The sequence below is a fragment of the Nicotiana tomentosiformis genome, chromosome 9 (genome assembly GCF_000390325.3).
Source record: "Nicotiana tomentosiformis chromosome 9, ASM39032v3, whole genome shotgun sequence".
Classification (NCBI taxonomy): Eukaryota; Viridiplantae; Streptophyta; class Magnoliopsida; order Solanales; family Solanaceae; genus Nicotiana; species Nicotiana tomentosiformis.
In genome coordinates, this window is record NC_090820.1 from 112,849,440 (window position 1) to 112,861,945 (window position 12,506).

At 35.6% G+C, this 12,506-nt stretch overlaps 1 protein-coding gene across 1 annotated transcript; it reads left to right on the forward strand.

The window, feature by feature from the left end:
- The first annotated feature begins 767 nt into the window (after window positions 1-767).
- Window positions 768-8,225, forward strand: LOC104099062 (protoporphyrinogen oxidase, mitochondrial). The gene is made up of 19 exons (XM_009605939.4): window positions 768-932; window positions 1,027-1,066; window positions 1,941-2,076; window positions 2,200-2,265; window positions 2,400-2,450; window positions 2,577-2,633; window positions 3,564-3,634; window positions 4,425-4,461; window positions 4,611-4,676; window positions 4,948-4,988; window positions 5,172-5,304; window positions 5,776-5,955; window positions 6,113-6,187; window positions 6,537-6,660; window positions 6,743-6,851; window positions 6,953-7,027; window positions 7,129-7,235; window positions 7,524-7,662; window positions 7,887-8,225. The coding sequence occupies exons 1-18, from the start codon at window positions 902-904 to the stop codon at window positions 7,634-7,636; spliced, it is 1,512 nt and encodes a 503-aa protein (XP_009604234.1). The 5' UTR covers window positions 768-901; the 3' UTR covers window positions 7,637-7,662; window positions 7,887-8,225.
- Window positions 8,226-12,506: the final 4,281 nt, after the last annotated feature.

Here is a 12,506-nt window from a genome sequence, read left to right on the forward strand (position 1 = left end):
GAATGAAGATATTTGGGAAAGGGTGGGCGTGGCTCCCATGGACGTCAAGATAAGGGACGCGAGGCTTAAATGGTTCGGGCAAGTGCGGAGGAGAAACCTAAATGACCTAGTTAGGAGGTGTGAGCGGTTGACTTTGGCAGGTATGAGAGGAGGTAGATATGTTTAAGAAGTATTGGGGTGAGGTGATCACACAAGACATAACACGGCTTCAGATATCCGAGGACGTGGCTTTTGACAGGAAGGTGTGGAGGTCGAGCAATAGGGTTGTAGGTTAGGGGATAGTCGATCGTTTTTCCTCTTTGTACCGGCTAGTCTGATGGTGTTTGGTTTAGGACTGTCGGTGGCTTATGTTGTGCTCACACTATTTTTTTTTCTTTTTCTTTTGTTTTCCATAGTGTTACTGCCCTTCCATTTATTTGTTATCTCTTACATTTTTTCTGGTTTATGTTGTTGTTACGAATCTATTATTTTTTTTCGTTTTCTTGAGCCAAGGTTTTTTCGAAAATAAATTCTCTACCCTCCCGAGTAGGGTTAAAGTTTACTTACATTCTAACCTTTCCACGCCCCAGTAGTATAATTCCCGAATAAGACTTAGTAGCATTGGTGAATGTGATTTATAAATTGCATACTGTGAATGCAATTTATAAGTTGCATTTGTGGAACGCATTTTTTATTCGCATATAGTGAATGACATTTATAAGTTAGCATTGACCGCATACGATTTACAAGTCACATCATCGGCAAATCAATTGAGTGAGGATTAAAATCTGGATAACCAAAACCATTTCATTCTTAAAGCAAATTTGCAGAATTAAGGTGTTAAACACACACTTAAGAGCATAGCTTGCAAAACACTTCAGCTCGGGTTCATTTCCCATTTGGAGATTATCGAAACCAGGATATGGCTCCTTCTGCCGGAGAAGATAAACACAGTAAATCTCTCTTTCCCTTCTCATACCATATATTATTTTATTTGTAATTTATACTCCAAGCAAAATTGAAGGAAAAATTATTCATTTTCTGTAGGTTCTGCGAAGAGAGTCGCAGTCATTGGTGCCGGCGTCAGGTTTGTTGATTTTACAATTCTGTTTCAAATTTGCTTCTGTAGCTTTTGCAATTGTTCTATTCTCTTTCAAATTTCGCTTCTGTAGCTTTTGCAATTGGTCTATTCTCTTTCAAATTTTGCTTCTGTAGCTTTTGCAATTGTTATTCCGTAAATTACTCCTGTCTTGCATGTTCTGCTGTTCTAGTTTCTGCAATTGTTCCATCTCATGAGTTAAATTTACCTAGTTTTACTGATAATTAAAAAAAAAAGTTAATTTTACCGAGTTTTGCTATTCTTTTGTCATTGCTCGTGGATAATATAGCTAAGAATGCAAGTTTATGTTCATTCAAACTTCAAAGTTATTTAGTTTTACGTTATAATTAGATGCCTCATATTTGATAATTAATTGAAGCGATGTTGACTGATCATATTTGCTGTTGAACCTTTTTCTGGTATTAAACTATAAGTTTAAATTTTATGGATTGATGCTGTAAATTAACATTCAGGAAAATTAAGAGCCCATCGACGCGTGAATTTAGTAACACAACCCTGGTACAATCGGTTAAAGACACTGAACATATTTTGTATATGGTCAATTGATATAACTTAAAGCTGAAACTCTAATCCCAGATCTCAATCTGAAAGCAAATATGTCTTCACTTGAAAGTAGAATATTCTAAGACTATGGTAGAGTAAATTGAGGCCTTCCATTTGTGACATAACTGAGTTCATTACTTTTTAAAATAAAATAAAATTATTGTTCAGCTATATTTCCCGAGCTTAAAAATGGCGTTGCAATATAATGTGTATCATTTTCTAATTTTTGTTTTCCTTTTTGATCCTTTACTTTTCAAGTTATTCTTTCAAGATGCCGCTAACTTATTTCATATTCAAGTGGGCTTGCTGCAGCATACAAGTTAAAAATCCACGGCTTGAATGTGACAGTATTCGAAGCAGAAGGGAGAGCTGGAGGGAAGTTACGAAGTGTGAGCCAAGATGGCCTGATATGGGATGAAGGGGCAAATACTATGGTCTGTTAATTTCTAAATTTCCATTGAAATTCTGTGAATGTCAGTGGACTTCCCGATTCTCTGTTTCCAACTTAGATATTCTGTTCTGATTATAGTAAACAAGTGGCTTTTGACATTTTGCAGACTGAAAGTGAAGGTGATGTTACATTTTTGATTGATTCTCTTGGACTCCGAGAAAAGCAACAATTTGTAAGGCTTTCTGCTTTTATTATGTGTCGTTACCTTATAAAAAAAGGCTTTGGTTCATCTTTTGTCCTGTTGAATAAGCTATAGAACATTGGAAGGTTTGATTAGAAGTACTTTTCCATGCTTTCACTCTGCAGCCACTTTCACAGAACAAGCGCTACATTGCCAGAAATGGTACTCCTGTACTGGTAAGATTGGCCCATGGCAAGCTTGTTGACTTGCATGTTCCTTCTCAGCGTCACTTGCATTCTTCTGATATGGTGTTTTAGGAGTTTTATGATTAATCATGTCCTAAGCTAGATTTTTAATTTCAGTTACCTTCAAATCCAATTGACCTGATCAAAAGCAATTTTCTTTCCACTGGATCAAAGGTATGTTGGTCGTCGGTCATCCTATCTTTCTGATTTAGATACATATTTTGCTAAGTTCATGTTGCATCTGTCAAGTTGCTCCTTTAGGAAGTATCTATGAAACATCATATGTGGCTCGATGTGAGTTGCAATCCCATATCTTCAAGTCTCGTTGCTAACCCTGTTTGAGCCATGAGCTTATCTTTACCATAGCTTAGCGAGAGTCGTGCACCAAAATTATTTCTTGTAAAAAGAAATATAGCTTCTTTATAGATCCTTTCAACTGTATTTAAAATGCAGTTTAAATTCTTTGTTGTCCTGCTGTTTCAAAAATTTAGAATTTATTTATAGTGATTTCAAGAAAGACATGGTAAACTGCCTGCAGAATAATTAAGAAGTTTAATAAGTGTAACTTTGGCAACCTAGCCTATGTACCTTTAGGTGATCATTTCTATCAATCAACAGTTTGTTGGGGCAAATATACTTGGGGCTTTTGATTAATTTCGGAAATATCATGAAATATGTTTCTTCTTAAAAAAGCTTTATCCAATTAGGTGATTTCTTGATACGTAGACCCAAATACCAGGGAACAGATATGGTTGGGTCTATGTGATTCAGAGACACTACTATAATATCATATTCTGAACATATTGGTTTCTGAAGTTCGGGCACAACCTTGGAAGTTGCTCTTTTGGAGCTTTTTGGTGAGTAGAAGGAACACCTGAACTTAGATCACATCACAGAATAACTTGAATTCAATGTATATCATGACATGGGACTTGAAGTGATTATTAATAGTGGATACTGCAGTGAAAACACTTCATAAAAATGTATTTACCATCTGTACATTCAGTTTTCATCTTATATCTCATTTCTTTCTTCTATCCTTTTGTAAGCGATGATGGTTAATTTTCAAAAATATTGTCTTATAAAGTAGCTTCATAACTGCAGCTACAGCTGCTTTTGGAGCCACTTTTATGGAAGAATAAAAACCTCTCGAAGGTGTCTGACTCACACGAAAGGTATATGATGCGGTTCAACCTCTCCATGAAATTCCACGCTTTTCTGATGCTACTTCATTTCATGTTTAGTAGTTCTTTTGTTTAGACATCTTGGAGGTCCAAATTTTTTATTAGTTGTTTAATACATACTTGCTGTTCTAGAGAAACAAAAAATTGAATTTGCATGTGGATTTCAATTGAGTTCTCGAATTGTAGAGCATCTGTCAATTCCACATTTTCGGGTTTGGTCTGCAGACTGAAACTGGTTTCCTCTGTCCAATTTATGTGGTCGTTTCAATGCATAGGATTGTTCACATTGCAGCATCCAGAAGTAAATTGCTATCAAATTTGGGACATGTTACCACCCCATTCTAGCCTCATATACATTTCAATGGTCTTCAGCTTATTGCTTATGTATTTTACTCTGTTGAGTTTGCAGCTTTTATGATCAGATGATGTGTTTGAACTCGGAGGAAAATGTTTTTCTAATAAATATAAGATATTCTATCCAAGCTAGCGTTGTGCATACGCTTTCTGTTAATCCGTCCTTTTGAAATCTAGCCTCTTCCCATTGTTTATAGAAGCTATTACCACTATAGTGTCTGCATAGAAATGTTAGCGATTTCATAATCTACATTCTGAAGGTGATTTTCTTATTAGCTGCATCAGATTCGCTTGCTCTTGCTCATAGTGATAAGTACATTTCTTGGTCCAGTATGCCTTCTCAATCTAGTAGTCATTCAACCTCCAAATAAAGCATAGAGGCAAGTTAAATTGACATGGTTGTGATACTTTTCCATATTATATGCAGTGTCAGTGGATTCTTCCAGCGTCATTTTGGAAAGGAGGTCTTTGCTCACCTTTGATTGACTTTATCTCTACGTCCCTCGAATCTTCTGACATTCCATCACAAAAGAAAATCTCGCTATGTATAGAATAACTTTAATTTAATATCAGTTATACATGAACATCCATTTGTTTACTTGTTACCTGCTAGGTTGTTGACTATCTGATTGACCCTTTTGTTGCTGGAACGTGTGGTGGTGATCCTGACTCGCTTTCAGTGAGTATTCATTTATACCACTTGTTTGTCCATCCTATATTTCTTTCAACAAACATCACAGAGGGTAAGATAATGAGGTCAACATGCCTTTGTATACTTACTGAATATCTCAAACTACATTCAAGTATAAAAGGAAAAATGGGGTAGGATAATGTGAACTTGGTATATAGCTAGTTTATTTCAAGAGCCTTAGATTCAGGTCATGACTTGTCATCTAAACATCATTCTTGCTACGAGTCAAATTTCATTTTTCTCCCTCTCTCTGAAACAGATGCACCATTCATTTCCAGAGTTGTGGAATTTAGAGAAAAGGTATGTACGTTCAAATTTCTGCCATCACATGGGTTGGCAATCATTCTCCTTGCTTTCTTGTCCTACCGTTGGAGAGGTGCTACTGTAAAAATCGTCCTGTTGATTGAGAATGCAGTTCGTTGAGCAAATTCATTTTATCATGCAAATAGCCCTCTTATGGCATTTGGTGTCATTACTTGCTAGGTTTGGCTCAGTCATAGTTGGGGCAATTCGATCTAAGTTATCACCTAAAAAGGAAAAGAAGCAAGGACCACCGAAGACTTCAGCAAATAAGAAGCGCCAGCGGGGATCTTTTTCCTTCTTGGGCGGGATGCAAGTCAGTATACTTTAATTCTTTTTTTCTTCATGCATTGAAGGTGAAGGGCAGAAAATTTAAATGATTATACCCCCATTATTTATGCATCATGTATCATTTGAAGGTCATCCATCCATTTGGCCCCAGAGATGACTTGTCTAACATTTTGACATGAACTTCACACACTAGTTCTGAGATGTATTTCTTGCCCTGTTTGGGTGATTTCATACATTTAAGTTTCTGCAAAAGAGGAGGTACAAAGGGATGATATACCAAACTTGACTACTTCGACCAAATTCTCATAGTCTTTCTCTTTGGGCCTTGTTATTCATGAAAAATTTATTCTTAATGATAAATTATATCTCTGTGGGTGAGAGCTAGATATAATGGGCAGTCAACTACTTGCATCACTTATGTCTTATAGAATCTTGATCCTGTGATTTCTCTTAGTCATGTTTCATCTTACTGTTATCTCATCCAAATGCTTTACAGACACTTACTGACACAATATGCAAAGATCTCAGAGAAGATGAACTTAGGCTAAACTCTAGAGTTCTGGAATTATCTTGTAGCTGTAATGAGGACTCTGCGATAGATAGCTGGTCAATTATTTCTGCCTCACCACACAAAAGGCAATCAGAAGAAGAATCATTTGATGCTGTAATTATGACGGTGAGACACTGGATTGATTGAGTCCTTGTATTTGCTTTTGTACAACTAGCTTCACTCAAGCTCAGTTCATGACATGTGATTGCTCAATTCTTGTAAATACCCGAGTCCTGTGCAGATGTCAAATGTTGCCGTTATTGACTAAGCTTCTGTAAATTAGGCCCCACTCTGTGATGTTAAGGGTATGAAGATTGCTAAGAGAGGAAATCCTTTTCTACTCAACTTTATTCCTGAGGTTTGTGCTTCTGTGGCTTTTTGGTGTTAACTGTATAGTATAGACATTCTTGTTATGTGAAATTAACCTCATTTCGACAAATCAAAATGTGTTTCCACATGGAAATTCACTCATTTCCTCAGTTAATGCTTTGAAAAGTGAACATGCAAAGTAAGTTGGTCTCATTTCCAAGAGGAAAAAGGTGCACAAACACTATCTACTTGGACTCCTATTCTCCGTCGTTGTGTCTTGAGAAGAGATATTATATGGAGGACTGAATCTGAAGCTATATGTTCTGTACTGTGTATATGTGTATGAACTGTTATGTTCGTTGGCACTGTTGCGGTCTAGCTGAGCGTATGATGTGCAGGTTGATTATGTACCGCTATCTGTTGTTATAACCACATTTAAGAGGGAAAATGTAAAGCATCCCCTTGAGGGTTTTGGAGTTCTTGTACCTTCCAAGGAGCAACAACATGGTCTCAAGACACTAGGTAATGCAAACACATTAGTTTAAAAAGTGCAGTATAACAACTAGAAAGTGTTGTGCCCTTATTACTTCTGCACCGCATGCAGGCACCCTCTTCTCTTGTATGATGTTTCCAGATCGGGCACCCAACAATGTTTATCTTTATACTACTTTTGTTGGTGGAAGCCGAAATAGAGAACTCGCAAAAGCCTCAAGGTTTCTAAACTTTTTCAATTTTGTTGTAATCTGCTTTACTTCATTCCTACTAAATTTTAATGATGATGCTTCAGTATGTAACTATATTCCTGTAATCACAGGACTGAGCTGAAAGAGATAGTAACTTCTGACCTTAAGCAGTTGTTGGGAGCTGAAGGAGAGCCAACATATGTGAAGTACGTGAATTCCTAGTATATAGCTGATCTAATTCAGCATATGTAGGCTTTGGTTTGAAAAGGTTGAGATTCTGAAAAGCTGGCTATTTCTTTAATTGTAGTCATCTATACTGGAGTAAAGCATTTCCATTGTATGGGCATAACTATGATTCAGTCCTACATGCAATTGACAAAATGGAGAAAAACCTTCCTGGTTTATTCTATGCAGGTAATATTTCTATTTTCTTTCCTTGAAATAGCATCTTCCATTTTTTCCCGTTGATGCAGCTTCTTTCGACGAGGAAGGTTCATAAATTACTCTCTGCTAGAGGCCATGTATCATGTAACCTTTAACTTAGTAAAAGCTATGTATGCTCGTAGAATTCTTTAGCCTAGCATATGCTGGCTTCATATTGATTTACTTGGCAAGAAAGCTGAAGCTGACTTTCCACTGACTTAAATCCCAGTTAAAATAAATTATTGCCGCTGTACTTTAACATGTCTCCTGTAATGCTAGGTAACCACAAGGGGGGATTGTCAGTTGGCAAAGCATTATCTTCGGGATGCAACGCAGCAGATCTTGTTATATCATATCTTGAGTCTGTGTCAGCTGACACCAAAAACCAGTGATGATCTTGTTATATCATCTCTTGCAGGTAACACTCTCTCTCTCTCACTAGTTATAGTATACTTCAATAATTTCATCTTGCTGTAGCGGAAACAAGTTGTTTCCTTTCCTCCACCTCATTTTCTCCTCTCCTTCCAATTTGAGTACAAGTTCCATGTATCCAACTTTGTGACTGCTTTTCTTGTGCAATATTGCTTATTTCCTGATTCTGATTACTAATTGCATCTCAATTAAAATACTTATTTCCTGCAGCTTGCTAGGTTGCTAAAATTGTTTAACTTATATCGCGAGATGCAACTTTGACATGTAGCTCAAGCAGTAAACCAGTCCTTTATGGGCAGTTGTATTTCCGCAAAAGGCTCTCCGCGCATATTCTTCTGTTAGCTGTTACTAATAGATGTTGTGAATCTTTAGCATAGTTAAAAATAGGCCTTTTGCTGCTCTCGTCTCTAATGAAATTTGTAAAATGGTTCCTACCCCCCCAAAGCGAGTTGCCTTCTTAACTGCTCAATTCCTCTGCAGATCAGCAGCCTTACATTTCTGGTCATGTTTCTCAATATTTAATCCTACCACCTCATTATTTTGTGACCATCTAGTTGTTATTCACAAGGGTCGGGCACGGTTTATAAAAACGTGTGGTTCGTGGTATGATTAACTTAATAAATGAGTCAATTTCAAATGTAATCAACTCTCATGATTTAGTCCTGAATGGCCTAATGGTGAGTGGTGAGCGAGCTTGCCAACAACTAATCTATAGATACTCAAAATTACCATCTTTAAGCTCACAAGTTCCTTTTAAGAGCAATAACTAGTCTAAGTATTTCGTGGTTTTCAATAAAGGCATGGTCTGTGTACCACGTGACTCCAAAGTCGAGATAAAATGGTCCTCCTAGTAATTAGCGAAAATGAAAAGGAGATTGTTAGTAACAGTTTTGTCGTCTGCCCAGTTGGACCTTGGTATTTGAATAATTTAGTGGGTGTTTGGACATAAGAATTGTAAAATTCCAAAAAATAAAAATAAAAAAATATTCAAGTGAAAATAGTATTTGAAAATTAGAATGGTGTTTGGACATGGATATAATTTTGGGTTGTTTTTGAAGTTTTGTGAGTGAAAATTTTGAAAAACGACTTTTTAAAGTTTTTTTAAATTTTCGAAAAATTTCAAAATTCATCTTCACGAGAAAATTAAAAATTTTATGGTTAAACACTAATTGCGAATAAAAGTGAAAAAATTCTTATGTCCAGTGTCTTAACGGGCTTAGTCACAATTCACTTTACGTGTCTATTTAAAAGGGGGAATATATTGGTAACATCTAAAATTTAGGTATGTTAATACATTTGATTTTGGTCTTTTATACGAGGACGGTCCTAAATCTATTGTCTTTAGAAACAAATTAGTGGTTCTTTTAACAAGAGTTTCTCTAAATCTCTAAACAAGGCTATTTTGTACGCTGTAGAGTTTTGCTCCCCCGTGAACGAATTTTGAATATTCAATCGAAAAAGATGAAACATATCATAAGATTATTGACACCTTTTGATTCCAATTATTTAACGTACCACCCAAACTTCTCAAGTAAGTTTGTATAAATCTGTAAAGTCGGCGGAAGCGTCCAAAACCAAATAAATTACAATCCTAGGCATACCCCACTCTCATTATCAATACGTTCATTCCACTTCTTGGTTTCGGAATATATTTAAATTTGCTCCTGCATTTTTTTTTAATTGAGTAATTTTATCTTCTGTTACACTCGTCGTCTAATCTTATTTTTATCGTAAAAAAAAAAGTAAAAAAAATTGTGAACGACAAGTGTATGAATGGAATCAATGGTAAATTAAACAATTTCGAATAATAAATGGGCAAATTTAGACCTTTTTTCTTCCATCTCTGTGGACCTCCAGCTCCCTAATACTCACTAATAGGATTCTGGACAATATTTACGTTAAAATTTAAAAAGAAATTGTAGAAGTCAAATTATGTTTCAAACATGACATTAACTAATATAGAAACTACAAGTATTTTACCGGTGACCAGTGATGTTTAGGGGTGTACAAAGAAAACTGATAAATTACACCAACTCAATAATCCGAGTAAAATTGAGAAAAATAAATTCGATTGTGGTTTGGTGTTGGAAAAAAAAATCCGACCATAATTGGTTTGGTTTTAACTAAAAAAAGTCAAACCAAAACCAACCCAACCCGACATTACATTTATACAATTTAAAAAAATATTTATACATATAAATATTTATTGTAATATAATTTATAAAAATTTCTTAAACTTGTTCACAGTTTTATCTTTAAAAGTATTATTTAAAGTTTGGACTTAACATTCTTGAATGGTCCAATAAATTTTATAGCCTGTCACGACCCAAACCGATGGGCCGTGACGAGTGCCCGAGTTCTACCTATCGAACACCCCTAAGCATTCATCTAAGATATAAATATGAAATAAGTGTAGGTCATACATAACGTCTGGAAATAAACTACTGATTCATATGAACAACATACGTGGGAAAACATGTCCAAAAGATATATATATATATATATATATATATATATATATACGGAATACAGTAGGGCGAGCCGACAAGGCCACATACTATCAAACTATACATGACTGTCTACAGACCTCTAACAGAGTGTACAACTGTATAAAGGACGGGACTGGGCCCCGCCATACCCATATATATACAAAAGTATCGTACCAAAACTCAATAGCAGCTACAGGTCAAATGGAACACACCAACTCTCGTTGAGCAGGGATCCTAAGATGGGGGACCGTCAGCCTGTCTACCTGCACCTTCGGGCATGAAACGCAGGCCCCCAGGCAATAAGGGCGTCAGTACGAATAATGTACCAAGTATGTAAGGCATAAAAATTAATATATAACAGACATGAAAGAAGCATGGAGTAAAGGACTCAACCTGTAAGTCTGAATAGCTTTGTGAATCATAAAACATTTATAATGTCGTGCATATGCGTATAAATGTCATATCATGCATATGTATATGCGTACATAACATCATCAAGCCTCTGAGGGCATCCCATCATATTATCTCAGCCTCTGTGGGCGAAGTCATAAACCTATACCAGCTGATCAGGTGGTGGTGCATAATGAAGTAAGTCAATAAAATCTCTCAGAATATCATGAGACCCATGAACATACGATATGATAGTAGGACATATGAGGAATCCAGAACCTAGGCAGCCCTAGTACTTCTAAGAATAAAATTATTTATGAAAGTTGTGTGCTTACTTGTTTCGTTGTATTATATGGATCATGCCAAAAGGAAAGAAGAGATAGCCTTAACATACCTCAAGTCGTCAATGCAACTCAAAAACAAGCTTATGACAACTAGCGCGCCAACCCTATAACAAAGAAATACGTGTACAGCTTATATGGCGGTGGTATATCACGTATCTCAAATGATAACTCGATTCTAAAATAAAACGGGCAGCATTTCCCCTAATTTCACTGCTCCCTCAAGCCTACTATAGTCGAGATACAAACACAATACAATCAGCAACTAAAAAATAACCCAACTACAATTCGGGACCTTCAATACAACAAAGCTCCCAAATATACCATAACATACCCAATCAATAAGTTATCAATTAGCCTGAAATTGCAACGACGAGCGACCAGCCTACTACCCTACCACATGTGGCATTTCACCACGCCCTTCGTCATTTCAAACTCCATAAATCAACAACACAATAGGCCAACATGAGTGGACTACAAAACAATCCACTAAAAGTGAAATAAATCGAACTCACGGCTTCCGATCACCGTCCCGTAAGTTCTAAATATTAGAAAACTAATTTATCAACCTTCCTTGATATTTAAACACTTAAATACAGAAATTAGACATTTTTAACTATGAAGTACCTTACAAAACTCGAATTACAAAGAAACAAGAGAGGCGGTCTAACGATACTTACGTCGTAGGGATCGTTCTGATGTTATCGCTTCTCGATTTTGTACCCGGGATATTAGTATTCTTTGAAACCCTATTAGAAAGCTCAAGGATAGGTTTTATGGTATTCTCTAGTCGGATTCTATATAAAAATGAAGAGAGGCGAGTTAAGACCTATATATCAACTTTTGAAAAGTCAAAGTGGTGCTAGCTTGGCACCCTCGCATTGGCACATCTTCTGATGATTATATCTTTTTATCCGGATGTCGTATGAACGAACGGTTAATAGCGTTGGAAACTACATTTAAAGACCTTCAATTTGGTATATAATATGTCCCAAAAGACCTCATATAACACACGAAACTTACTTCTCAAAAAACTCTATTACAAGGCAAATCCTTAGTCGGTTTTTCCGCAACTTAAATCCGATTTTTCCCAAACTTTATATTTTTTATCCAAACATCATATATAGTCATATTATGACTTTAAACTCATTTAAATCATGATTAACAAGTCTTATATTCATTATATGTCACCTTAGGACGCATATGGTGTAACATAGCCCATAAAGGTAGTAAGTCAAATGAAGTTCAAATCAATACTAATGCTAATAAAAGAAATTCAATTCAACACTAGGAATGACAATAGTGTTGGATATCTATTTTTTAGTTTTGCACTGATTTATAATGAAAACGTATAATCTAGTTTATCTTTTTTTTTTTTTTATGCTTAGTATTAAAATTAATAGTACTTATTAGTTGTACTTATTTTAGCACGACCTATATAGTATTTTTAGATTATGTTAATTTTTATTATGGTGTATTAATTAGTTATATTTTCTTTGTGCGATTTTATTATCTATGTTGTTGAATATTTTAATACAATGTTATACCTCATCTCATATTATTATTTTATTTTCATGGAAAATACATTATATAGTTGTATCCTACTATGA

Excerpts from the sequence above, each read along its gene's own strand:
- LOC104099062 (XM_009605939.4), top strand. The coding sequence starts at position 902 with ATGGCTCCTTCTGCCGGAGAAGATAAACACA. Across the intron at positions 3,635-4,424 it reads GTGTCTGACTCACACGAAAG|TGTCAGTGGATTCTTCCAGC; the intron begins GTATATGATGCG and ends TATTATATGCAG. Across the intron at positions 4,989-5,171 it reads TTGTGGAATTTAGAGAAAAG|GTTTGGCTCAGTCATAGTTG; the intron begins GTATGTACGTTC and ends ATTACTTGCTAG.